Genomic DNA, 25,288 nt, shown 5'->3' on the forward strand with positions numbered 1-25,288 from the left:
ATATAAAAATATTTAACCACAAAAAAACATATACCAAAACTGATTTTTTTATTAATACAAAAAAAATTATTAAATACATATTTACAAACATATCACATTTAATATAAAACAATTTAAAAATATAAACATACATTATTAATCTGATTTTATTTTAAGTTCATACTTTAACTAAAATACATATATCACAAAATACAATATAATAAATATTAACAAGAAAAAATAAAAATATTATAGTGGGTAAAATGGCTCCGCTTCGGCAGTGGCTTGGGGACTCCATAGAAACAAAAAAAAAATTCAATACATAAATAAAATAAAATACAAAAATATATTATAAAACTTATAGTGGCCATGGACAACTTGGAGGAGGAGGGTGGCGGCAGTGGTGGCTCGCGGTGGGGCTAGGGTGGGGTGGCTGTCGGGGTGGGTGGGCTTGGGTGGGGTGGGGTGGCCGTCGGGGTGGGTGGGCTCGAGGTGCGACTGGTGGGGGTGGTGCGGCTGGGGGGTGGTGGAGGATTGAAGAAAGAGAGAAGAGAAGAAGAAAGAGAGAAAAAAGAAAAGGAAGAAAAAAAATGGGGAAGAAGAGCTCGGGCGGCTGCTGATATCGCTATGACTTTTGCCGGCGCATTTTGTTGCGCTAGCAAAAGTCTAAAAATGCACCGGCAAAAGTCAGTATTAAAACCCTAGGTCAAAACGACACCATTTTAATAAGTCCAACTTTTGCTGACGCAAAATTAGACTTTTGCCGGCGCAACAAAACGCGCCGACAAAAGTCCCACCCACCAACCTTCTTGAAAACGTGCATTTTGTTAAATACACGTTTGACTTTTGCCGGCGCATTAGGTGAAATGCGCCGGCAAAAGTGTTTCATTTTAAAAAAAAAAATTCGATAGACCTTTGCCAGTGCAATTCGGGGTTGCGCTGGCAAAAGTTCTTGTTTTTGCCTGTGCATTTCACTAAATGCGCTGGTAAAGGTATTTTTTGCCGACGCAATTCCGAATTGCGCCGGCAAAAGTCTTCTTTCTTGTAGTGGATATTGGAAATTAAGTCCCCGACAACGGTGCCAAAAACTTGATCTACAAAATTTAACACGCAAGTATACGTGGTCGAATCAAGTAATATATGATAAATATAGTGTCGATCCCATGAGGACTGATTTCCAAATACCACTAATTGTTCTTTAACTTTCTATTTGGTAAATTAAAATTATGATGAAAAGAATAAAATTAAAGTGAATACTCTAACTTATGAACAAAATTTAAATAACTGGAAACAAGACAATGAATAAACTAATAAAAAATCAATAATAAAAAGCCTAGGAATTAATTTCATCAACTGTTCATTCTATTAATTTTAATAATCAATTCAAAATTTCTTTTTTCTATTCTAATAGCAGGTTAATATAATCGATTCCTATTCTTTTTCAAGATATGAGATCTCAATCTATATGCATGTTTTCTACATTTCTGTGATAAACTTGAACATATAGCAGACATTAAACATGGAAACCTAATTACTACACAAGTCATACAGGTACTTTCGTCCAATATGCAACCTATGTCTATACAATGATAACATATTTAATTCTCATCTTTCGAATTTTGAATCAAAACAATTAAATCAAGTAAATAGTGATCAAGTATTTACTAGGATTAAAGAAACATCATATAAATTAGAATAGAAAAGAAGTATCAATAGAAAATCATAATAAAATTTAATAGAAATCCCATTGACTACATTAATCCCTAGATAAAAGAAATTAGTTCATAAATAACATGATGAAATTAAACTTCAAATAATTGATCATAAAAATCAACCTAATGAATTAAGATGAAACAGAAAACTAATTACAACAGCCTCTTCTAATCTAAGGTTTATGAAACTAAGACTCCTCTCAAAATCGCAGACTAATGTTCCTTAAATAGTCATCCAAGATTCCAAGTGAAAAGACCATTTTGCCCTTAAAAAAAGTGGTTTAAAATCTGAAAAATGCGTTGCTAGCGCTGTAGCGCCATGTCTTGAGCGCTGTAGCGCTATAGTCAGAGTCAAAATACCCTAAAATTATTTCACTGGCGCTATAGCGCCCTTGATGTAGCGCTGGGGCGTTGCTCTGCTGTTCTTGATAGCTCTTTGGCGCTGCCTTTGTAGCACTACTTCCAGACTCAACAACTCCTTCATGTCCTTCCTAGCGCTATGGCGCTCCTTTGATTGAGTTGTAGCGCTATTGACAGCGTCAAAACTCGCACATATCGACCCCGAAAAACACGATTTTCTTCAACTTAACTATATTTTCTTCCATTTTTACTCATTTTCACTCTTTTCACCAACTTAGTATGAAAAACCTGAAATATGAACAAACAAACATAATTCTGCAATAAAATAATCCTAAATTAACGAAAACCATCATAAAATTAGACCATAAACGAGCCTAAAACTCGTTAATCAATGATAATTTTTTGATTAACTTTGTTAAAGATTTATGCCTTTATTGTAGTGTATTCGTATGCATATATAGTAATATCAATAGAGTTAAATAATAAGTTTTGAGATTCAATATATATAAGAGAATCAATGATAATACAAACAAGACCAAAAACTCAAAACACAAACGAGAGAAAGCTCTTTCATATACATACATACATATATATATATATATATATATATATATATAAAAAGAAGTTTCTCCTTATTCAAAGACCGATAGTTACACAAAACTACATAATCAACCAAAACAACATTAACTATGATCTTATAAATAATAATCCAGCTCTTATTATTATTATTAACCTTTCCTCTTCTTTCTGACAACACAAACCATGCATCAATTACTGGACCAGAACTGCTTCTGAAGGTTTAGCACAACATTCTTGTCCAAACGGAAAGCCCTAGCAAGAAGATAAGGATTGATGGGAGGCGTGGCTCCAAACACAGCATTAGCAATGGTGATGACTCCAGGGTTTTGGCTACTAAGACCGGCAAAAGCCACCGCCGGAGTCTTTCCGATATTGAGCTGGAAATGAATCAACCCTATTGGGAACACGAACACGTCACCCTTGTTCAGGATCTTCGTGAACAGAAGGTTCTTACCGTCAGCTTGGTTCGACGTCACGAACCCCACGTACAGCGTTCCCTCCACCACCACCAGTATCTCGGAGGCGCGTGGGTGAGTGTGAGGGGGGTTCTGGCCGTACGGAGCGTAGTCTATACGCACCAGTGAGACGCCGAGGGTGTTCAGCCCCGGGAGGGTGTCCACGTTGACGGTGGTGACGTTGGATCCGACTGGGTTGGTGGTGTCTCCGGCCATGTTGAGCCCTGAGAAGAAGAAATCTTCTGGCTTCACTAGTTTTGGGTTTTTGCAGAATTTTCCATTCACGAACACTGTTCATCATCATCATCATCAACAACAATATTATATATGTGTTCTTTACTTATTTTTGGTGTAGTCTTTTGTAAACCAAAAAACAAATTCATTTTATCATATTTCATAGTTTATAGGAAATATACATATTATTTTAATGACATATTATTTTGTTTTTCCATTAAACCAGCTTACCAATATTGTAACTTTTCTCAAAAAAAAAAAAAAGAAGAAAATAAACAAAAATTATTAGTGGAAAGAGATACAATTTTGAACTACTCCATTTATATGTATTTCAATAATAGAGCTTAACTTTGTTCTATAACAAATAATAAGGTGTATCTCTAGTTTTTAAAAATTAATGAATTATAATTACATCATTTAATAATATTGATTTAATTTCTTTATTACGTATATTATAGTAAAATAAACATTGTATTAGAATATGAATATACATATTTTAGTAAAATCTCCAAAATTCCACTCCCACTTACCAAACATGATCTATGCTCATTTTTTATTTATTCATAAAAGTAACACTTTCAAAGGTCTTATTTCCTTAATTAAGTAATTAATTAATACCGAATTAGACATATTATTCATTTCCTCATTTTTAAAACACACACAGAATAATAATAATAAGAAAATAAATGTCAGCAAATAATAAAATTAATTAATAATTACTTACAGGCCTTTTTTGGATCATCTATCGCCACACAGAAGTCCTGAAGAGGGCTTGGATCATAGGCAGAGATAATGGAGGCTGCCACAGCCAATGTGGCAACCACTAGTAAGTAATGGATGCCCTTCATTTTATTTTCTCTAATAATTACAATAATGTATATATAAAGAAAATAAAATGCTATATATATATATGTGTAATTCTTGCTTTGGTTGAAGAATTATATATTGATGAGAAACAATGCACCCGAAATCGTCTATTTATAGAGATATATATTGAGTAAGAGCACTTAATTATTACTATTCTCTATTAATTAACTAATATATATAATGTGTAGCAGATAAGATAACGACACTAATTAATGGTCATTTTTTAATTAATTCAGTAGTTAATAACTATTAAGGAAACATACCATTGTTTCTTCAACCACTACACACTTACACATATATTTCTTTATATAGTTGCTCGTGCTTTGACTCTTGACTTTGATATGAGTACTATTTGAACTAACATGCATGGAATTTCAATATTATTGGTCTTTAATAATTTACTTTCTTATATATTTCTTTTAAGAGAGACCTTATATAATTAAAAGAGAGAAGGGATGATATCTTATATTTTTTAGTACTACAAATTTTTTTAGTTTTAGTCCCAATAAATTTTGTGACTAAAAACAAAAAATTTGTGACTAAAAAAAATCATCTTACTTGTGCTATCACTAAAAAGTCCGTACTTGAAAGTATTAGTCACAAAAATCATAATTTGTTGTCACTAAATGTATTTTTAGTTACAAACTTTATCACTAAAAATAATAAGTTGTGACTAAAATTACATTAGTGACAACTTGTGATTAAGTATGACTTTTTAGTCACTATTGATTTTTTTTTGTTGCTAAAAATGATATTTAGTCACACAAAATATATGGTGTGACTAAAAAGTTGTCACTAAAAGTTACTTTTTTTTTTTTTGTAATAGGGTATACTAAATCAATTTATATGAAATGAATGGTTTAAACAAGAACGACTATTATAAAAAAGAGATATATCCTCATAAAACTGGACAATAAAGCAAAAAATGTAAGAATTTGAGCTCAAACAGTCTCAGCAAATGTGTAAGAGATTTTACTTAAACACCGATATAAACCACGTACGTAAAAATAAAATAAAATTGATAAGTTATAGAAATTTGTATTCACAAAAAATATATATATTTAAACAACTATTATTTATTCCCTTCATTTAGCAAAAAGATTATTAATAATTACTAATAATAAAATAATAATGTAATTGATAAAATATGTATATAGTTATTCAAGAAGTGGAGGAATTTTTGACAATATAAGTTATTTATTTTGGATGAATAAATCCATTCTTCTTTTTGTAATACTTTCCACTTTCTATCATTATAATAATAATAATAATAATAATAATAATAATAATAATAATAATAATATAGTCTTTTCCTTAAGATTAAAAAGAAATGGAGGAAATTGTACATTACATAACTATGAATTCATGTATGGAGTAAGATGGATGCTACTCTTAACCACATTATGTTTGGTCGGAGTTAATGAAATGTAAATGAATTAATTTTTATCCCATTTTTTTTATTGCATTTTAGAGTATTTGAATGTTATTGTAATAAAATGATTTTTCTATCATTTTAGTAGAATAATTATTCTATTTGAAAATTGGAGGAAGTATCATTTCAATACAAGATTGAAAAAAATTTAATAATTTTTTTTATCAATTTTGTTTTTTATAGTAATTTTTATTCAATTTCATTATTGTTCATTTTCCCAATCTCATTCTTATTTCTTCATTTTTCTTCCCTCCAACAAAGCGTCATTTAAAAAACTCTAAAACTTCATCATAACTTGTAAAACCTAATTACTCATAAAACTTAATTAATACACTCCCATGAAAAATCCTCTCCACAATGGATCTAATGAGAATAATTAACCAAAAATACGGTTTAATAAATAGCTCTCCAATAATGACTGATATAAATATATGTATGTGGGACTTTCTTAAGTCCCTCGGTTCATTTTCAGGACTTAGTCCTGTGTTTGATTTTCAGCCTTTAGATTTTTTGTTTTATAAAATGGAGGGTGTGATTTAGTTGTTGGGTTTATTGGGTGTGAAAGTACTGTTATGGCCTTAGGGACCCCTTAGTAACCGGTGACCTTTTGTTTGTGTTTGATCGGTGATTTTGGCCGTTTAGCCATTCTTCTCCTTTGAAAAGCTAAAGTCCCTCCTAAACCAAATCATAAGTTTGGAAGGAAAATTTCCTCTCATTTAGTCCATTAGTCTCCTTGAAGAATTCGGGCTAGTTTTTTTTGTTTGGAGTAGTGAGGATTTGGATTGAGTTTGGTAAAATTTGCTACTAATTTGGAGGTGTTTTATTCTACATGCACTGTCGCTTGCGTTGAGTTTGAAGGACGGAGTGGCCAAGCATAAATCCTTGCATCTTTGTGTCGAGTTCTTCGGGTAAGTTCTTATACCACATTTACGTGATAAGTTTTGGGGATTAGCTAATTAGGCAAAAATTATGTTTGGCTTCTTTGAATTCTGGGTAATGGTGCACTCGATTATTCAGTGGCCGAGCATATATAATGGTGACCACCTTATGTTTGAATTTTAGTTTGAGAGAAATTATAATAGCAATCATATGATTGTGAAATATAACAATGCGTGATCAAATTTATATTATCAAAGTTTTTAATGCATTTGTTTAATCCAATTCTAAATTCTATTTTTATTTGTATCCGTTTTAAAAGTGCTTGCATATTGTTTGATAAAATGTCTCAGTGAAGTATTTATTGGAAAAGTTATGAATTTCTGATTGCTATAAGGTCAATTAAAGATGCAGTTGGCACTCGTCAAATATGCATATGAATTTAAGTAGAGGGTCTGGAAAAAATTAAAATAATTTACGGAAATAGACAAGGTAAGAGAATCAGTGTACTGAATAAGAGACTCGTAGAATACTCAAGTAATTTCTGACCTAGCATTGTTATGTTTAACAAGATTATGTTCACAGATGTCACTAGATGGAAGAGATATAGTCATGGTGTACTATGAATGTGTCATCATTGGAAGGTAATTGATGATAAACTGAAATAGATAACTCTGTCAAAATGAGTACAAAAAATAAAATAAAACACCATTGTGGAAAACTAAGGGCCATGCATCAGGTCCTAATCACAAGAAAAGTAGTTATTGACACTTTATTTGATAATATTGGATGCCACTTGAGATTAGCTCTAGTGGTGTGTGTGAGATTAAGGGGCAGAGTTGAAGTCTGTAAAGATATATGTTATTGAAAAAATGAGAATAAAAAATTGTTAACCTGTTTTCTGTGACCAACCAAAATGTTAGAAGTAACATATAATTGGCTTAATTGGTTTTGGCAACATAACTCACTGGTAGTTTCAGCAGTGATTGAATCATTGATAGTTTACTTTGTCACTTCTTCGATAGGTTTTAGACAAATGTAATCAGTTGATCGAAGTATTATTTTTTTCATGTTAAACAACTGATTTTGGAGGAAAATATAATCAACTAAAATGTGTTTACACCTTACTTATTGTGTTCAAGTTTTTGAGAAATTGGAGTAGATTATATTTATTTGCCAGGGGGTTGTTGTACTGAAATCTATTTTGTCTAATGCACTACCACTCCATTAACATCTTTGTTTATAAGTATTTAAAATATAAACAAATCTAAATGTTAAAGCATGACAAGTATTGTTGTAGCATGGAGTATATTAATTATAATACAAGGTATAATTTATTCTAATCACGTAGTTTGGTTTTTTATGTGTGGTGCATTTATAGTTAAACTATGTGATAACTTGAAAGGACTCGGGAGTTCCCAAGAGTTGTTTCATTTTAATTACAGAGATGGCTAGGTTGTTGACGTAAGTGCATAGGAATGTTTACTTAGCGTAATTTTTTTTTTTTTTTTGATAAGAAGAAAAATATATTCCACTAAAAAATCAACTTACAAAACCCCCTGTACCAGAAACGAATATACAGTTACAGCTTTACAAAAGTTGAATAAAATCAACCATACTCTTCTCAACAGCCTTTAGTTTAATGCTCCTAATATCAAGTAATATGGCTTTAAGACCCATAAGAATCAAAGAATTCAATTTCAAAACAGTACAAGAATAAGACTCAAAGATACACCAATTCCTATTAGACCAGATGATGTACACTGTAGCAACAAGAACAACAGCACTAATCCTTTGATGAAGCCCCCTAGGTCTCCCATCCATCCACTTCATCCACTCTGAGTATTTAGGAGGCCACATCAGATGACCCAACCAAGACCGAACCTGATACAACACCTGCTGAGAGAATGGACAACTAAAAAACAGATGATCATGCGACTCCATATCCAACTCACAAACAGGACATAAGCAAGACTCAATTTGAATATGGCATTTAATCAAGTTGTCTCGAGTAAGAAGGTGACCTAAAACCACTTGCCAAAGAATAAATATATGCTTAGGAATAGATAGCTTCCACCAAACCACCTTATTATAATGAACCTTCTCTTTCTGAACCAGATGCATATAAAGACTAGAAAAATTCAACTTGCCTTTGGAAACCGAAGGCTTTAATGAATCATGAGAGAAAGGATCTCTCAGCTTAATAAGCTTCCTCCAATACCAACTAACATCAGATTGTAGATTATAAGACCAGAAACTATGCCCTTTGAGATAGATATTAGCTACCCATTTGACCCATAAAGAGTCCTGTTTAGATTAAATAGCCCAAATATATTTGGCCATCAATAAAATATTCCATTTAGATCCTTCTTTAAAACCAATCCCACCCAAACTTTTAGGCAAACACACCTGATCCGATAATGATAAATGCACTCTACTACGGATGCCTTTAACTCCCCAAAGAAATTTCCTGCATAACCTATCAATCTCCTTAATAACTATTTGAGGGAGGAAAAATATACTCATCCAATAAGTCCTAATACCCAACAAAACAGAATGTATGAGTTGAGATCTTCCTGCAAAAGAAATATGTCTACTAGACCAAGTATGTAATCTATTTTGGATTTTTTTAAGAATTAAACCACAATCCTCAGCCTTCCATTTAGTTGGTGTTAGACACAATCCCAGATATTTAAAGGGAAGGATCCCTCCTCAATATTCAAGCTATCCAAGATTTTTTTCCTTTCATCCAAATGAACACCACCAAAGTAGATGTGAGACTTAGATAAGTTCACTGCAAGACTAGAAACCTGAGTGAATTTTCGAAAACCATAATACAGAATCTGAACTGAAATATAGGAACCCTTAGAAAAGAGAATGAGATATTATGGGCCAACGATCTTTGCTTAATGAAAGCACCCTGATTCTGATGAGTAAGAAAAGGAAGAAGAGTAGACAATCTCACACACATCATCTTCGAAATACACTTGTATAAGGTGTTACAACAAACTATTGGTCTATAATCTATTGCTGTGGAAGGAGTATCTTTTTTAGGGATAAGGGTAATAATTGATCTGTTAAGGGAATTAGGTAAGCAGCCAGAATAAAAAAAATGCAGCACAGCAGTGGCTATCTCATCCCCCAAATCTTTCCACATATACTTGAAAAACCCCGAACCAAACCCCTCAGGACCAGGACTTTTAACAGCATGAATACTAAACATGGCCATTTTTACATCCTTCTTCGAAAGAGGCCTAATCAAACTAAGTTGCTGGTGTAAACTCAAAATGTTGCCAACCTTAAAACAATCCAGTTGAATCCTAGAAGTAGCAGAGCTAGGACTGCCCAGAAAACCTTTAAAATGGTTAATAAAATGATTAAGCACATCATCATAACAATCAAGAATCTTGCCATGTTCATCCAAATAAGCAGTGATTCTATTAAAAGCTGACCTCTGTTTTAAAGTAGCATAAAAGTAAGATGTATTGTCATCTCCAAATCGCAACCAAGTAAGTTTGCTCCTTTGCCTAAGAAAACTGTCATGCATCTTTGAATAGTGTTTAAACTCTGAACATGCTACTTGTTCTGCTTGCTGTAACTCTATAGATTGAGGTTGTTGTTGCAGCAAATATTGTGGTTGTTGAAATTTTTTCTTGGCTTCTAAATATCTATCTGTGACATCTCCAACTTTCCTCTTCTTAAACTAAATCAACACTAACTTCAATCTGTTTAGTTTCTGAATAATTCCCAGCAGATCAGATCAGAACCCCTTAATACAGCAACTTTTAAGAACAATCTCTCTGAATTCCTCATGTTTTGTCCTCTGTCATTGGTAAATTTTATGATAGGCGAATGGTGTATTTATTTTTATGAGTTTGTAAATGTTAAGTCGTGTTTGACTAATAAATTTCCGTTTTTTATTTGACAGGTTAGTTTGGAGTGATTAAAATAATTAAAAAATGGCTGAAGCAAAGAAGTTAGATTATAGATGCTCACCTCGTAGGGTATTTTCTGTTATTTCCAAACTCAATGGGGATCAAAAGGAGGTAGTGAAACAAATGGGATTTGGGGCACTTTTGGGGATGAAAGATTGTGTCGTAAGAAGGAATCTAGTGACATGGTTGTTTTCTCGGTTCAACACCCAGGACGGGTCTTTGGAGGTTCATGGGAAACAATTTAAATTGAACAGTCAAATATTTGGTGCTACGATGGGTGTTAAGGATGGTGTTGAAAATTTATTTCATGGTAGCAAGAAGAAGCATTCGAAAAAGAAGGTTGAAAGCACTGCTGTGCAAGTTCTAGAGGCGAAATTGATAACAGGTCAATCGGCGGACATGTCCTTCGTTCGAGACTTCTTGCTCTTTATTGTCTCTGTATTCTTGATGCCTAATACGTCTGTAAATGTTGCTCGCGAAGTGGAGGATCCTATAAAGGCCATAAATGACATTGCAGCGGTTTGTCGTGTTAACTGGGCATCACTGTCGTACAATTATCTATGGAAGGCCCTTCGACGGCATCAGAAAAACAAAGGCATGTTTGTCGGAGGATGCATATATTTTTTACAGGTACATGTTCTTTAAACTTAGCAATTGTAATTGTTTTATGAGACACCATCGTATAACAATTTTGTTTTTGTGCATGTTGTAGTTATTTTGCTGTCATCACGTTGTTTGGAAGGAAGGATATGTTGATAGATCCCTCTGCCCTTTAAATGTGTGGTCTGACGATGATTTCAAGGCTATACTGGATTGGGTACAGGAGCATGGGGGGTTTGAATCAAATAAAGTAAGTATATGATTATGTAAATAATTATTTCTTGTTTTCGAAATATTTTGTTTGGTTGAATTAATAAAATTTTCCCATGTTTTTCAGATTCCAATGATAGAGTTGCAGGACGGTGCTGCAGCATCGAAGATGCCTGCCACGCTCACCTCTTTGTGTGATAAGGTTGAATCGATTGAGAACAAAATTATTGAAAAGGAAATAGAAATGGTAAAATTTCATGAGGATTTGAAGTTGCAAATGACCAAGGAATTCAAACGATTACGTAGGAGTTTGAGCGGCGGAATCAGTTCAAGGGTGCGTGGTGGTGGTGTTCCCAAGTATAGTAAGGGAGAGGAGCCTCGGGATTCAGCCATATTAATTAATGACCCTATCGTAGCAAACATGCAAATGGATGAGAATAGGCTATTGGAGAAGCTTTCGATTAGGAATGACCCAATGTTGTTGGAGTGCGGTATAGGATTTCGGAATGAACCTTCTTATGGAAACTACTCACCCTCCTTCAACGAAAGCAACCTGGGGGAAGTGAAGCATGACTTCATTAATTTTGAATTAACATTTTCACCACGGAAGGAGTTGTTCAATGAGGTCCCAGGAAACACTGACCCAAATGCTTTTTCCTGTGAACCATCTAATTCAGAGAATGGGAAGACCATGGTTGAAATGGACAAGGATTTCAACGAATCTCTTGCTAAAGTTAGACCTCCTGAGAAAGAAAAGAAGGAGGTGGAGAAAGGGAAGGAGAAGGATATTGTGGATGAAGTCACGACTCATGAACCTAGTATCCCGGGGATTACGGTTGATCATGTTGTACATGAAATAGAGGAAGATGATAATGAGAAGATCGATCCTCCCACTCTAAGGAGAGAGAAGGAGCTCTGCAAATTGGACAACTTGTTTCAGAATATGATTCACACATACAATGAAAGCAATTACTACCAAATTGGAGCATTCAAATTGCGGAGGCCGTTGGCCCTGGCGAGTTTCGAAATCGCACTTTTCATTTTTGACTTCAGTTTGTCTTTGACGTATGTGATACTTTCCCATCTTAAATCAACCATTTTTTATGTCTGACAGAATTTCTACATTGAAAATATTGATGTTGTTAGGTTTACTTTTTTTACATTTTTCAACCCCGTAATTTTCAGTGAGGTGTTGGTAGTAAATCCAATGGCAAAGTTGGAACGTTGGTACTTTAGGAGCCTTAGGCCTGAAGCTCATGTGGACATGAAGGTAAGTACCCAGTTTGTACATAGTTCACTTTTATTAGGATGCCCAAAGTATCTTATGAAGGGTTACGCCTTACATTTGTTGGATAAGGTGGGTTTGGATAAATGGCTTTATACTTAATTATGTTTTGCAGATTATTGATGCTTTTGCTCATGTACTACGATTTACACATAAAGAGAAGTGTGACAAAATGGAGGATATGAGAACTCTAATTTTGCCCACCTTTCATCCCAATTTGGTATGTTGTAACGTATGTTTGATTGCCTCAGTTGAACATTGATAACGTAGTTAGTAGTTGCTCATTTTCTATTAATCTAATAATAGGAAAGTGGTCATGGTCGGAACTTTTGGGAGATGGGGGATTTTGGTTTTCTTGGTGTACCTGTCGATGTTACTTTGGTTCTAAATAATGCCGAAAAGGTATTCCAAGCCTTCCTTATGCAAGTTATTTATTTTCTTTGAATAATTCACTTATCTAATCATCTGTTTTTGGGTATGAGTTAACTTAGATCCTAGTGCCTATGAAGGACATCGAATACAATCACTGGATACTGGTTGTATTGGACATTAAGAGTTCCTGTGCATCGTATTGGGACTCCATGTCCACTGCACGCGCAAAAAGGCACAGGATACATATGCTTAGCACACTGGTATGCGTGTCTTGTCAATTTAATATCATTGATGTTAAATAATGGATAAAGTATATGTACTATTTAATTCTTATTACAGTTGAAGAAGCTTGATAAGTTGCTGTTGAGGACGATGGATGATGTGCATTCTGGCCGACCTGTTTTTGAAGTTTTCAATATAGTGCCTGCCGGAAAACTCCCGCAACAGGACAATGGACATGATTGTGGTATTTTTGTCATGAGGTTTATGGAGTACATTGCATCTGGACAATCTCCTCCCTCGACCTATGTAGGTCTCTTGACCTTTTATTTTAATTTTTGGTTAAACAACCTATGCACTGTGTTTAGATTACCGCGTTACTTTCTTAAATGTATGCTTGCCTGCTTCTACTTTGCAGATAGTCGACCATAATGAGAGATTCTGATTTGCAATTGATATTGTCTTATCAGAATCCAACGGCCTATTTTGGGATGTGATGCATGATGCAACCGCTTATTATGGAGTTTGTTCAAGCAAAGGTGGTGAATCATCAACCTTAAAAGAAGGTAAGTGTCTTCCCCCAAGACGTGATGCTTCGCCTCCAACGCTTTCAACAAAAAAGTCTAGACAGCAACACTGGTCGAACCGCGGAATGAGAAAAAAGAGGAAGTCAATGAACTAAACTTGTATTTACATATTTTGTCTTCATACTACCATGCCATGTTTAGACCAATTAGCTATTACACTATTAATTTCTTTGTGACTATACAATAGTTGGGCATGCATGCTTCTCACATTAATGTGTGTTATGTGGTTTATTTTTTGATTATTCACTCTTAAATAGGAAGGCATTATTGGGACATATAATGCGAGTATCCATCAACCATATTAGTAAAAACCCGATCTCTGTTATGTGTACTGCTCAAAAATGCAAAACATAATCCTGTCCTTTATATTTGCTGGAAAGATGGTCATGTACTTGAACTGTCAATTTTCACACTCTATTTCTCGTTTTACGTGAACTTGCACTTTTCTTACGTAGCGTATCACATATATTACGTTAGTGCGAACACTTAATAGGAGCTCAGTACATTCATTTGCACTCTCTCACTACTTGAACTGAATTGCGAACACGCTCAATTTGCTAAGAGGTTTCTATACATTAGAATAGATAAATTGTATAGATTTTAACACCCGAAATCGGTGAGGACCACGATAATGGCCTGGCTTAAATGTTAAAAGTTCAGGAAACTAGCTTTTGCAGATGCAGGCTCCAAAATTAAAGTGGTAATTGATACAACCTGATTCCTAGTCTTCATTGTTCATATTTCTAATCATTTGGTTTGTATAATTACTCCAATTCATGTTTTTTTCCTTATTTCGTACCAATAATGGAACTAATTTACATATATGTTGAATGTGTAGTGCATCCACTTGCTTTGAGGACTACTTGCTGGGAATTTGAAATTGTTGTGGAGGTAAAGGCAGGCTCCAACATCCCAAAAAATACCTTGCTTGTAATTTTACTTAAATGCACTACTGCAACCATATTAAATATGGTTTGTGGTATATATCCTTCTGTATGTTGTACTGATGTTTTTGTAATATTACATAATTCTTGGGGAAACAGGTGGGTTGACTTGTACATAGCAGAGATTTAAGTTAGCTACAAAATAATTTGGCTCTTTTTTTTTTGTTTATAAATTTTTTTATTGTTACAGAACCAGAGATTACTAAGAGAATCTGACATTAGGAGAGTGAATAAGGAGGAAGTACTTCAACAAGGAAATTTTGAACGTTCTTCCATGATATACGTTAACGGTTAATAGGCTCTGGCAACATAATGATTGCTTCAAGTTCATGAGTATGGTTGTCAACTAAAATTAATGACATTCGTTGCTTATGTTATACTACTGTTTCTTTCAAAAAATCAAATTGTATCATGTAAATATTAAAATTGTTTACTAAAAAGGGGAGTACTTGAATGAATCATTAATTGAATGAATGTATTAATTTTGAATTTTATACATCTTCTTCCCTAGCAAAACACAGATACATTCATTGACTAATAATTTTTTCTTTAATTATAGTAAATCTCTATTTTCTTTGAAATGTAAACTTATTGTTTACAGTGTTATTGAAAAAAATATTAAAGAGTAAACTCATTGTTTACAGTTTACAAGAAACCAATATTTGCCTATGCAATTGTGTAAAACTAAAAGCTTGACGGTTAATGTTAATTTTAACAATTTACTTGAAAAAATACTTAATACCTTGTTTATGTATTTTTTGTTTTACGATTTCGGTTGGAAAATTTCTAAAATAGTAAACTCATTGTTTACAAATTTGTTTAAACTGATGATTAAAGACTAACTAGTTTGTGAACTTTGTGATTCAACGAAAAACAACATGTTTTTCTTTCTTTATCAAGTTAGTAATGAGGGTAGTTTTTGAATTGTCTCTTCAAAAATTAAGATTTATTTGAAAAAGGGTACACATGTTTAATCAATGTGTCAAATGGGTATTCCTGGCCATTTCTGTAAATGGTGTATGCGCCACGAGAAAAGCTGAATTACATAAAAACTATAATACCCAAATGTGGGAAAGTGATGATCTTTAAGAGTTGGTGAAGATGCAGTTAAAATATGGATTTTTGGGTTTATACGGCCGACGCTCAATTTCAATGAGTAGCACAAAAAATAAATTACAAAAAAATTATTTTTTAAAGACCACCATCATTGAGGTCGTGTGTATGAGGTAACATGATATACAAAAACCATTGAAGTCAACTTTTTTAGTAAAAACGGAACAGGTAAAACAGAGCCTTCGTACAAGATATTGGCCATTATTACAATATTTGTTTCTTTTATTCTGACATATCTTAGAAGAGCATGAGCTTAATAATACTACATCCACCCACCCTAAAAATAGACTCACCTTTCCTTCTTATGGGGTAATGTGAAGAACAGTTCTCATTATGGGCTCCCGAAATTGTCCTGTCCTATCAATATACTAGTAAACAGATACACTCAATTTCATTTCGATAGTGAAAGTAAAATATTTTCAAAGTTAATGTCAAAAAAAGTGTGATGAGTCCATAAATAACAAAGGAAAATAAAATTTAATTAAATATAATTTAGAAGGCCAACTTACAAACAAACATTTTAAAAAAATGTCAGCAACTTTGGAAATAACAGAGGCAACAAAAGATTAAAAATCGTAACTAACATTTACTTTAAGGAAACAATGAACATAACAAGTAATAGATTAAGCTACTAACTCAGGTACTGGTCATCCTCTTCCACCTCAAATTGGAGAGTTCACGGCCCACAATATTATTCAATCTCTCATCTAGGTATTCTTGGTACCTAGTAATTGACTCTGTTTTAAGTTGCAGCACTGCTTCGGAAAGCCTTTCATAATCTTCCATCCACTCGTCCTTCGAGTACGAAGCATCCCGTGTCATTTCTTGTAAATTATTTGACTTCTCGGCAAACTCTGCCTCTAGCCGCAGTATCTTCTCCTTCATTATTATGTTTCGTTCCTCCAAAACACGTTTTTCCCTATCAATATTTGAAATGTGGTTCTCCTTCTCCCCTAATGTAGTCAGGAGATCGTTAATGTAATCGACCGGATCTGCTGGGAGTGTTGTTATTTTATAGAAACTGAATTGTTCCCAATCTGGGGGGTCTGGTTGTCGTGGTGGGAGGTCATGTAGAAACTCTAAATTGCAGGAATTGATTGAAGAATTTGAATCCATGACCGAGTGCCCTTTGAAAAATTTAGTTTCAATAACTCAATATAGTCCCACCGCAGTATATCAAGAGAGATAATGATAGAGTACAGTGTAAATGACAACCCACTATCCTGTATTTTCGGTTTATGTTGATCGGTACAAGCTAATGAAAGCCTGATGAAAGTGATATAATGTGGGCCCATGACCACCAAATGTGATCCATAGTAAAATTGTGCACGCAACCTTTGGAAACAAGCTAAAATCAGAAACACAAATAGATAGTCAAACGTGTGGGGCCCTATATAATGATTTGTACTTGTGTGTGGATCCAATATTACTCCTGTACATTCTATTTACACTCTATTTACACGATACTAAAACATGAGAGTATGGCCCTCATATATACGGAGATTTTTATTTTAAATTGAAAATAATCTATGAATTATAAGTTGATATTAAGTATGGCCCACTAATAAAAGGTTTCTGATATACAAGAAAAAAAACGTGAAAATGGAAGTCAATTCCGTCTCCTTTCTTATTTTTCTCATGTACTGTGCTCCAAATAACTTCCCACGTAATAGCACTCGCAACTCACGTGACCATGACGTGCTGAAACGCAAATTCTAATTCTTCCCACATAATACGTGACTGCTTCCTTATGTTTCTAATAATGGCATACTTTATGTATTTTGACTGATGTGCAACCCTATTTTTGATAAGTGACAGTGCATTAACAACTCCACCATTTACAAAGGAATGTGTTTTCTATATGTATATATATGTGTGTAGGGATCATGTTGACCTCAATTAAATCTCCACCACCCTACTTGTATACTTGGATATCCTCTTTTTCTCTGTAAAATGGACTCCACACCTTTGCCAATGAATAACATCGTTAACTTCCCGTCGTTTGATGACAATCATCTTGAGCAAATGCAATACATTAACCGAATTGTGCATGACAACGTCAGGCTGGCCACCGAGCGGAACGAATGGGAGAGGAGATACAATGCGTCCAACATCCAGAACACTCTCCTTAAGTCTGACCTACACTCCATCAAGATGCTGGTATTAGAGCTGAAAGAGAAGTCGGTTGCAACAGAGATGGCCTGGAGAAAGGAAATGGAATTTGTGGCAGCCGCGATCGATGAGCTCCGGAGTGGCTATATCAACATGTACCCACTATACGTCCAAACTCAGAAGCCACCTAATCAATAGATATCTATTTAGTTATATCTACTCAGTTTGGTCTACACTTACTATAAATGGAATTACTAAATATGTATCTTTTCAAGTTTTAATGGCTTTACAAGTCACTTTGCTGTAAAACGGTCTTTTGGATCGTACTTTTGGAAACTCTTCTCTTTTGTGTACCCCCTACTATGATGTCTAGGCGGGTTTTATCAATGTGTAAGGGGCCCTTGCATGTGTAATGCAAACTATCCTCTATGTATATATTAAATGTTATGGTTTTAGTTTTAACAAGTCTTCTCCAGCTTACTTCGTATGTATTGTGTAACACCGAGTAATACCCTTTATGGCCGATTACTCCTAGTGTTTCTCAATTCCTATGGCTTCTAAATGAAGGTTCATTACTAGATGGCATCTACCATTAAACAAAACTATGTACTACCATTTACACATTCAAGAATAAAAATCTATATTTGTCATGTAAGAGCCCCAACAATTGTCACCATTCCCATTTCAACCCAACAAAGAGGATTCCTGTAAGTCAATCACTACACTTAACCTTTGTAATACATTAATTCGTTTTACATCGGGTAAGTAACCATTTGCTAACATGTATTTTTCCAGAGTATCATGTTGGTACAAATAATGTTCATTTGGTACAATTGAGATATTTGGTACCCTGTATTTTTAAAATGTACATATTTAGTACCATAAACTCAAATTTAATTAATAAGTTTTTACCAATTTAATCAAATTACAATAAATTTAATCATACGAGCTACATATTATAAATAACTGCTGACAATTTAGTGTTAATGGCAAAATTTTATCAATTAGGATACCAAATATTTATGTTTTCAAAATACGGGTATGTATTATTGCAAATAGAATACCGAACGATATTTTGAAAAAAAAAATAAAAGAACCAAATGAGTAAATTCCATTTTACATCTACCACCCCATATTTTTAATGCATTTACTGTGATGTCACCTTCTATTGATTGTTTGAGTGTTTATTAATTAACAAATTATAATTATGGAATAACATGAATGTTTGTTCATTTAATGTATGGATGAAATGACACACCATTTACCACCAGGTGTAAGGAGAACGATAATTAATGTAAGGCACAGTTGCGACAACAAACCAGAACCACCACATTAAATGGCTCATTCAATAGCAGTATATATATGAGCCATTCACATGTTTTTTGTGAACCAAACTGATGTTATGCCTCTCTTCGCCCTTGGATGGCAAGATCTACATCTAGTATCATAGAAAGTCACAAAGTCAACCAACGTTTACTTGTTAGTATATAGTTTATGAGCTACTGAAAGAGGTAATTTTTATGTCATGCTCATCTAAACAAATTTACGAGAAGATATACTTTATATGATTTGTAGTGTTCATTTGTTTTTAGGTGCCAATTTTCACTGATGGCTTCATTATTTTCTGCACCACTCGTAATGTTCAACTAACACTCCTTATTAAGGTATACGAGCTGTAATAAAATCAATAAATCCATTCCCATGTTATATGTACATTTTCTATAATCGATCCCGCCATTTCAGAATAAAATGAAAGATATTGCCTTAATTAATTTGCCTATTAATAAAGTTGTATAGGATCTTCTTTGGGGCAGATTGTCAGGGGAATATTGTGTCCTTTGATTTAGCTACCCGTAATTGAGCAGGTGGAAGAGTAAGAAGGGATGCAAGTGTTCAGATAGCATTGGGCCACAATAACTTAAAGGTACCACTGACCCTTACTGTTCATTTAATTTGCTTGAAACATGGAAGATGTAAGCCATTTCCATTTGTAATCACGAAACCATCGTTTTGTTAAGGGTTTTGTTTCACTGTTACACATTATCGTTAAGGTTGAATATAGCATCCTTAACCAACAAATTTTTTGGCGGGAACCAGTTTTGAGAATGAACAACCCCAGCCTCCCAGTATATATAACACTCTCGGTTAGTGAAACCCGCCACCCCCAATCCCTCGCCTTGTACCCTAGTTTTTTGCACTGAACCATTAAAAAAACATGGCATCTTCTAACTTATGCGTCAATCTATTCCCAAAGGAGGTCGTAGTTAAAAAAGAGCCTGAATCACCAACTCATCAATTCCCAATTCCTTTCCATGTTGAGTCCACTCCCCCAACACCACCGTCCACTAAGAACACTGAAATGACAACCCACTCCGCTCCTTCCTCGGTTAACAGGTCAGCGACGATGTCGCCGAGTGATAATGGTAGTAAGAAACCAAAGACTAAGCCTGGTTTCCGTGGTAAGTGCAAAAACTGTATGAAAAAAGATCTTAAGATTGATAAGCTTTCAACTTTCAAAAACCTTGCTGCTAAGAAAGCTTCAACTTTAAGGGTTAATTCAATGGACATTAAGTCTTTCCTTTTCCAACAACGCCAGATTATAGATCATCTAGGAACTATGGTTAAGCATCAAGAGACCATTAGCAGTGAGTTGTGTGTCGAAGCTAACGACTCAGGAATTAGGACGGAGATCATAGTGCTTGACTGATATTTCACATTATGATGCTTTTGGTTATAAGATCCAGTTGCATTATGACCTCACTATGTTAAATTTCATGTCATCAAGTGTCTTGCAAATGCATTATTGTTTTTTATATTACGTACGCACTCGTATTAGGTACTAAATTTACCTAAAACACTATTTTGGGTAATCCAAGTACCTTTTATTAGTAAGATAGTTGCAATGCTTTGTAGTAGGTGATATATCCTTGTTAAGGCTATCTGTATGTTATGTACTTGATGTCATTCACCTTTTAAATTAATCTTACTTCGTACAGAAATATTAGTTTGATGAAAGTCCAAAGTAATATCGCATAAAAATTACACACCCAAAGTATTTGCACTCTGATTTACATTTTTTGTAAACTATGACCATTTATGTATAAGATTTGATATGGTTAAATTATTACGAAATCAGAAAGATCACCTTGGGCACCAAAAAATTGGTAATTTATCTCCCAATTTTTTATTGCATATAGTGTAATAGAAACCCATATGACATAAGACAGAGCTATATGTATAAGCCTTGTACATAAGACCAAATATACAGTTGCTAACCTGAAAAAAAGAACCAAATAATAATTCACATGCATTCATGCTGTAGTCACCCATCCTCTTTATACGTAGGTGTCGTTTGTTAACACTTGTTATTTAATTAATTAAAAATGTAACAATTAAACAAAAATTATGTTTGGTAACTATTTTTTAATTTATTAAATTTTATTTAAAATTTATTAAATGTTGATAAAATTATTATTTTACTTTCAAAATTCGTTTAAATAGTTTATAATTTTTCTTAATTTTTTCTTCCATTAAAATCAACACCTAGTATTGTTAAAAATATATATATATATAAGTTACGTGTTTACTATTTTTTGTTTTTAAAAACAGCAAACAAAAATAGTTACCGATCTTCTTTCTATTTGTTAAAAATAAAGAAATAAAAAAAAATTAATATTTATATTTTTGTGTTTAATAAATTTAAAAAATAATTTTTTTACCGAACAGGGCCCATAGGAAGTAGAAGATGTGAACATTATCCGTAGTTTTGCTCTTTTTATTTCCCACTAAACTGAAAAGTGAAAAGTGTAGGAGGGAAACACCAACATTTTACCCAAGAAGTAACACTGTCCAATATAAGTTACCGGGCCGATGTACATTTTAAGATCACAGATATAAAATTTTCCATTTTGCCTAATTTAAATGAACCCTAATTAAGAATTTGAATATAGAAATTGAAATATATTATATCACGTTTTGGCAAGTCGAAGATTAATTTAATAAAAGTCCTTTTACTAAAAGAAATTAAGTTTTGAACAACATCTCACAAATTTTTAAAAACAGTAGAGGGGAGATATCCTAAATGTCAATATTTAACGCCCCGAAATCTATTAAATCACGACTTTCATATTACTGAAATATTTTTTCTACTTTCCTCGGCACTTACCAAGTTGTATTGTATTCAGGGATTTAATATCGAGAAAACATGGAAAGTGACATCTGTACAGTACCGGGCCAAGTTAAATTTTTCAATAAAGATCCACAAGAACTATCAAAAGAAGACATCGTACATCAACACCTTAATACCCTCCAAGAATGGGAAGATTTTTATTACACGTACTCTCAATGGATGGGGTTTAGTGTTCGAAAAGAAGATGTTCGCCGCGAGAAGGCCGATAACTCAGAGTGGCAAAGAAAATGGGTTTGCTCGAAACAGGGCTTCAGAAGAGAGAAGTGGAAAAACCTAACTAACCGAAAGAAAACACCCAGAGCCATTACCAGGACAGGTTGTCTCGCAGTACTCCGAGTAAACTTGGATAGGTCGGATAACACGTGGGTGGCGAAAGACTTTAACCCAGTTCATAATCATGACCTAGCTGCAAAGACAGAGCTACATTTCCTGCGATCCAACCGAGCTATACCAGAATGTATAGGTGCACAGGTCATTTCAATGAGACGATCGGGCATACGCACTTGCCATATATTAAATCATCTAGCACGAGAAAGGGGAGGACGTGAGTATCTTCCATTCATGAAAAAGGATCTTTATAATTGGATTGGTCGCCAAAGACGACAGGAAGCAGAAGAAGGGGAAACAGACGCTGAAGGTGCACTCGGTTGCCTAGAATGCCTCGGTTTGTGTGACCCTGATTTCTATGAAACACACACAATTGACAAGGACTTCAGATTGGCAGACCTGTTCTGGGCCGATGGAAATTGTCGTACAGATTACAATTTGTTCGGCGAAATCATGGCTTTTGACACGACATATAGGAAAAATGCATACAACAAACCATTACTAATCTTCGTCGGGGTGAACCATCATTTCAGAACAATTGTTTTTGCAGTTGCATTGTTATACGATGAGACGGAGGAGACATACATATGGGTTTTACAAGAATTCTTAGAGTGCATGAAAAACAAGGCACCGCATGTTATTGTCACCGACGGAGACCACGCTATGGCAAACGCAATAAAGGTAGTCATGCCGCAGTCAGTCCACCGTTTGTGTGCGTGGCACCTTCAGGCCAACTTAACCAGCAATGCACCTCACCCACTTTTCAAGGCAAAATTCAACGAGCTCCTTTATCAATATTGTACCGAGGAACAGTTTGAGGATACTTGGAACAATATGGTCTCAGAATTCCATCTTCAAGAAAGTCGCTGGGCAAAAACAACTTACGCCAACCGTAAAAGTTGGGCTAAGTGTTTCCTTCGGGGAAACTTCTTCGCGGATCTTACAACCACCCAAAGGTCCGAGTCAATCAATTCCTACCTATCGCACTTCCTAACGAGCAAACTTAAGCTTAGGGATCTTGTCGGCCAAGTTGATGCAGCCATACAGAACATTCGCCACACCGAAAGGGAGGATGACTTCATCAGTAACCACACTTCGCCCAGTATACCAACAAACGTCCTCCACCAGTACTACCAACAAGTTGCCTCCATTCTTACCAGGACCATGTACGAAAAGGTGGCAGAGCAAATCAGTAGTGCTCTTTCATACTCAGTTGACTCTGCAGATGTTACAGTTAACAGTCGATCGTACTACTTGACACGTTTCCCAGAAGGACTTGTACGGAGTCAAGTGAACTACGACACTGACCATGGACACATCAATTGTACATGTATGCTGTTCGAGTCCGATGGAATTCCATGTCGTCATATATTCGCTGTTATGAAGCACTTGAACATACCTTGCATTCCAGACTTTCTGTTTAAGGCTAGATGGAGGAAGGATGCTAAGAGCTATGTTGAATTGAATGGTTTCCCCCATTCTAGGGTGCCCGCTGATGTGTTGGTATGTACAAGATGGGGATCATTAACATCACGGTTCAATGCAATGGGATACTTTGCGACCAAGCAAAGCGACACTTACAAAGAGGCCATGAATGAGATGTCTCGGTTGGAGGAGAAATTTAAGTCAATGTGCTTCCAATTTTGTAATCAATCCGGTGACGCAAACATTGAGCAAAATGAGAACCACTCCCACCCATCTAACAGAGGGATCCGAGATCCAGCTTTAATTCGGACTAAGGGGAGGGAACCTAATAAAAAGTCAAAAGGAAAGGAGAAGGAGCATGATAACAAGGTGGCTAACAAGAGAAGATGCAGAAACTGCAACGAGTTAGGGCACAACAGGGCAACTTGCAAAGTTCAACCTCAAATTCAAATGACTCAACAATTTCAACCATTTTCTAAGTTTCCATCCACAGAAGCAAGTGTATGTTGTGGCTTCATCCAGCCTGGAGAAAGCAATGACGATGGCAATAATGACACATCTACACCATGGTAAAATAACATTTCTGCGAGTGGCGATATTCCTCTAAATGAAAGTACGATCGCCGGTAGTCATAGTTTTGCGACGCATGGGTGAGTAGAATATATATGTTTTAAATTACTTTGTTGTTTGTGTTAATAAGCTTTATTAGGTTATGAACTTCACCCATGATTTCATATCGTACTTCTTAAAGCTGAAGAAATGAAATAATTAAAATTTTTAATATTTCAATTATTACGAACTCATGGAGTATTATTTCATATTAAAGAGCTTATTTAATCATTATAATGGTAATTATTTAAAAAGTGTAGAGTCCAAGAACTTTACTTAGCTAGTTAGATAGTAGCACCAATAGTAATAGTTGTAGTATTTTTATGCCTGTGGATTTTGGTTCAGTTTTGGATTTAGTTGGACACTCGTGGTAACACTTGTACATTTTCTAAGTTTAACCTTTAGTTTTAGAATATTAATTTTAACCTAGGTTTGATTAATATGACTTGTTTACTTTACAAGCCCCAAGTAGTAACGGCCATTATAGTATATATGACATATATGATATGCTTATAGTATATGTTATGGTATGTTTTTAGCCTATGATATAATTTTATGTATATGATTTATGTTGTTAGATTTTTCTTCGTGAGCATTAGGCTCATTCCTTTATGTTTATATGTCCAGAAAAATAGCTTTGGTGGCGGAAAGGTTCTTGGCAGCTTAGGGGTTATGTATTGAGGCGGGATGGAATCGGTGGATTGAGCGTTTCGGTTCGATGATGAAGTGTATTTTAAAAATTACACTTTATATGTATTTTCCGTACTTTATTTTGTAATCCATTTACTTAAAGTTGTGATATGTTTTTATTTTAAAAACAATGGGATCCCATATCATACTTTAAATTTTATATAGTTTAACATTTCC

At 34.4% G+C, this 25,288-nt stretch overlaps 5 protein-coding genes across 5 annotated transcripts; 4 read left to right on the plus strand and 1 right to left on the minus strand.

The window, feature by feature from the left end:
• Positions 1-2,685: 2,685 nt before the first annotated feature.
• LOC133789411 (germin-like protein subfamily 1 member 17) lies at positions 2,686-4,237 on the minus strand. Its single transcript, XM_062227252.1, has 2 exons — positions 4,044-4,237; positions 2,686-3,375 (listed from the first exon to the last, which is right to left on the minus strand). The coding sequence occupies exons 1-2, from the start codon at positions 4,165-4,167 to the stop codon at positions 2,819-2,821; spliced, it is 681 nt and encodes a 226-aa protein (XP_062083236.1). The 5' UTR covers positions 4,168-4,237; the 3' UTR covers positions 2,686-2,818.
• Positions 4,238-10,438: 6,201 nt separating this feature from the next.
• LOC133791333 (uncharacterized) lies at positions 10,439-11,704 on the plus strand. Its single transcript, XM_062229258.1, has 4 exons — positions 10,439-11,059; positions 11,142-11,279; positions 11,367-11,573; positions 11,681-11,704. The coding sequence occupies exons 1-4, from the start codon at positions 10,454-10,456 to the stop codon at positions 11,702-11,704; spliced, it is 975 nt and encodes a 324-aa protein (XP_062085242.1). The 5' UTR covers positions 10,439-10,453.
• On the plus strand, positions 11,674-13,057 carry LOC133789412 (uncharacterized). The gene is made up of 4 exons (XM_062227253.1): positions 11,674-12,304; positions 12,425-12,509; positions 12,640-12,744; positions 12,831-13,057. The coding sequence occupies exons 1-4, from the start codon at positions 11,715-11,717 to the stop codon at positions 12,966-12,968; spliced, it is 918 nt and encodes a 305-aa protein (XP_062083237.1). The 5' UTR covers positions 11,674-11,714; the 3' UTR covers positions 12,969-13,057.
• Positions 13,028-13,560, plus strand: LOC133791334 (uncharacterized). The gene is made up of 3 exons (XM_062229259.1): positions 13,028-13,156; positions 13,236-13,424; positions 13,534-13,560. The coding sequence occupies exons 1-3, from the start codon at positions 13,028-13,030 to the stop codon at positions 13,558-13,560; spliced, it is 345 nt and encodes a 114-aa protein (XP_062085243.1).
• An 8,515-nt stretch (positions 13,561-22,075) lies between these two features.
• Positions 22,076-24,385, plus strand: LOC133791335 (protein FAR1-RELATED SEQUENCE 5-like). The gene has a single exon (XM_062229260.1). It carries the CDS (start codon positions 22,076-22,078, stop codon positions 24,383-24,385), a length of 2,310 nt encoding a protein of 769 aa, XP_062085244.1.
• Positions 24,386-25,288: the final 903 nt, after the last annotated feature.

This window comes from Humulus lupulus, chromosome 7 (assembly GCF_963169125.1).
Source record: "Humulus lupulus chromosome 7, drHumLupu1.1, whole genome shotgun sequence".
NCBI classification, from domain to species: Eukaryota; Viridiplantae; Streptophyta; class Magnoliopsida; order Rosales; family Cannabaceae; genus Humulus; species Humulus lupulus.

What these genes read in the sequence shown, in the direction of transcription:
- LOC133789411 (XM_062227252.1), bottom strand. Translation starts at nt 4,167, where the DNA reads ATGAAGGGCATCCATTACTTACTAGTGGTTGCCACATTGGCTGTGGCA. An exon ending in AGATGATCCAAAAAAGGCCT is followed by an intron (nt 3,376 to 4,043) that starts GTAAGTAATTAT and finishes GATGATGAACAG; the next exon opens with TGTTCGTGAATGGAAAATTC.
- LOC133791333 (XM_062229258.1), top strand. Translation starts at nt 10,454, where the DNA reads ATGGCTGAAGCAAAGAAGTTAGATTATAGATGCTCACCTCGTAGGGTA. An exon ending in GATGCATATATTTTTTACAG is followed by an intron (nt 11,060 to 11,141) that starts GTACATGTTCTT and finishes TGCATGTTGTAG; the next exon opens with TTATTTTGCTGTCATCACGT. An exon ending in GGGGGTTTGAATCAAATAAA is followed by an intron (nt 11,280 to 11,366) that starts GTAAGTATATGA and finishes CATGTTTTTCAG; the next exon opens with ATTCCAATGATAGAGTTGCA.
- LOC133789412 (XM_062227253.1), top strand. Translation starts at nt 11,715, where the DNA reads ATGTTGTTGGAGTGCGGTATAGGATTTCGGAATGAACCTTCTTATGGA. An exon ending in GACTTCAGTTTGTCTTTGAC is followed by an intron (nt 12,305 to 12,424) that starts GTATGTGATACT and finishes CGTAATTTTCAG; the next exon opens with TGAGGTGTTGGTAGTAAATC. An exon ending in AAGCTCATGTGGACATGAAG is followed by an intron (nt 12,510 to 12,639) that starts GTAAGTACCCAG and finishes TATGTTTTGCAG; the next exon opens with ATTATTGATGCTTTTGCTCA.
- LOC133791334 (XM_062229259.1), top strand. Translation starts at nt 13,028, where the DNA reads ATGAAGGACATCGAATACAATCACTGGATACTGGTTGTATTGGACATT. An exon ending in TACATATGCTTAGCACACTG is followed by an intron (nt 13,157 to 13,235) that starts GTATGCGTGTCT and finishes TTCTTATTACAG; the next exon opens with TTGAAGAAGCTTGATAAGTT. An exon ending in AATCTCCTCCCTCGACCTAT is followed by an intron (nt 13,425 to 13,533) that starts GTAGGTCTCTTG and finishes TCTACTTTGCAG; the next exon opens with ATAGTCGACCATAATGAGAG.
- LOC133791335 (XM_062229260.1), top strand. Translation starts at nt 22,076, where the DNA reads ATGGAAAGTGACATCTGTACAGTACCGGGCCAAGTTAAATTTTTCAAT.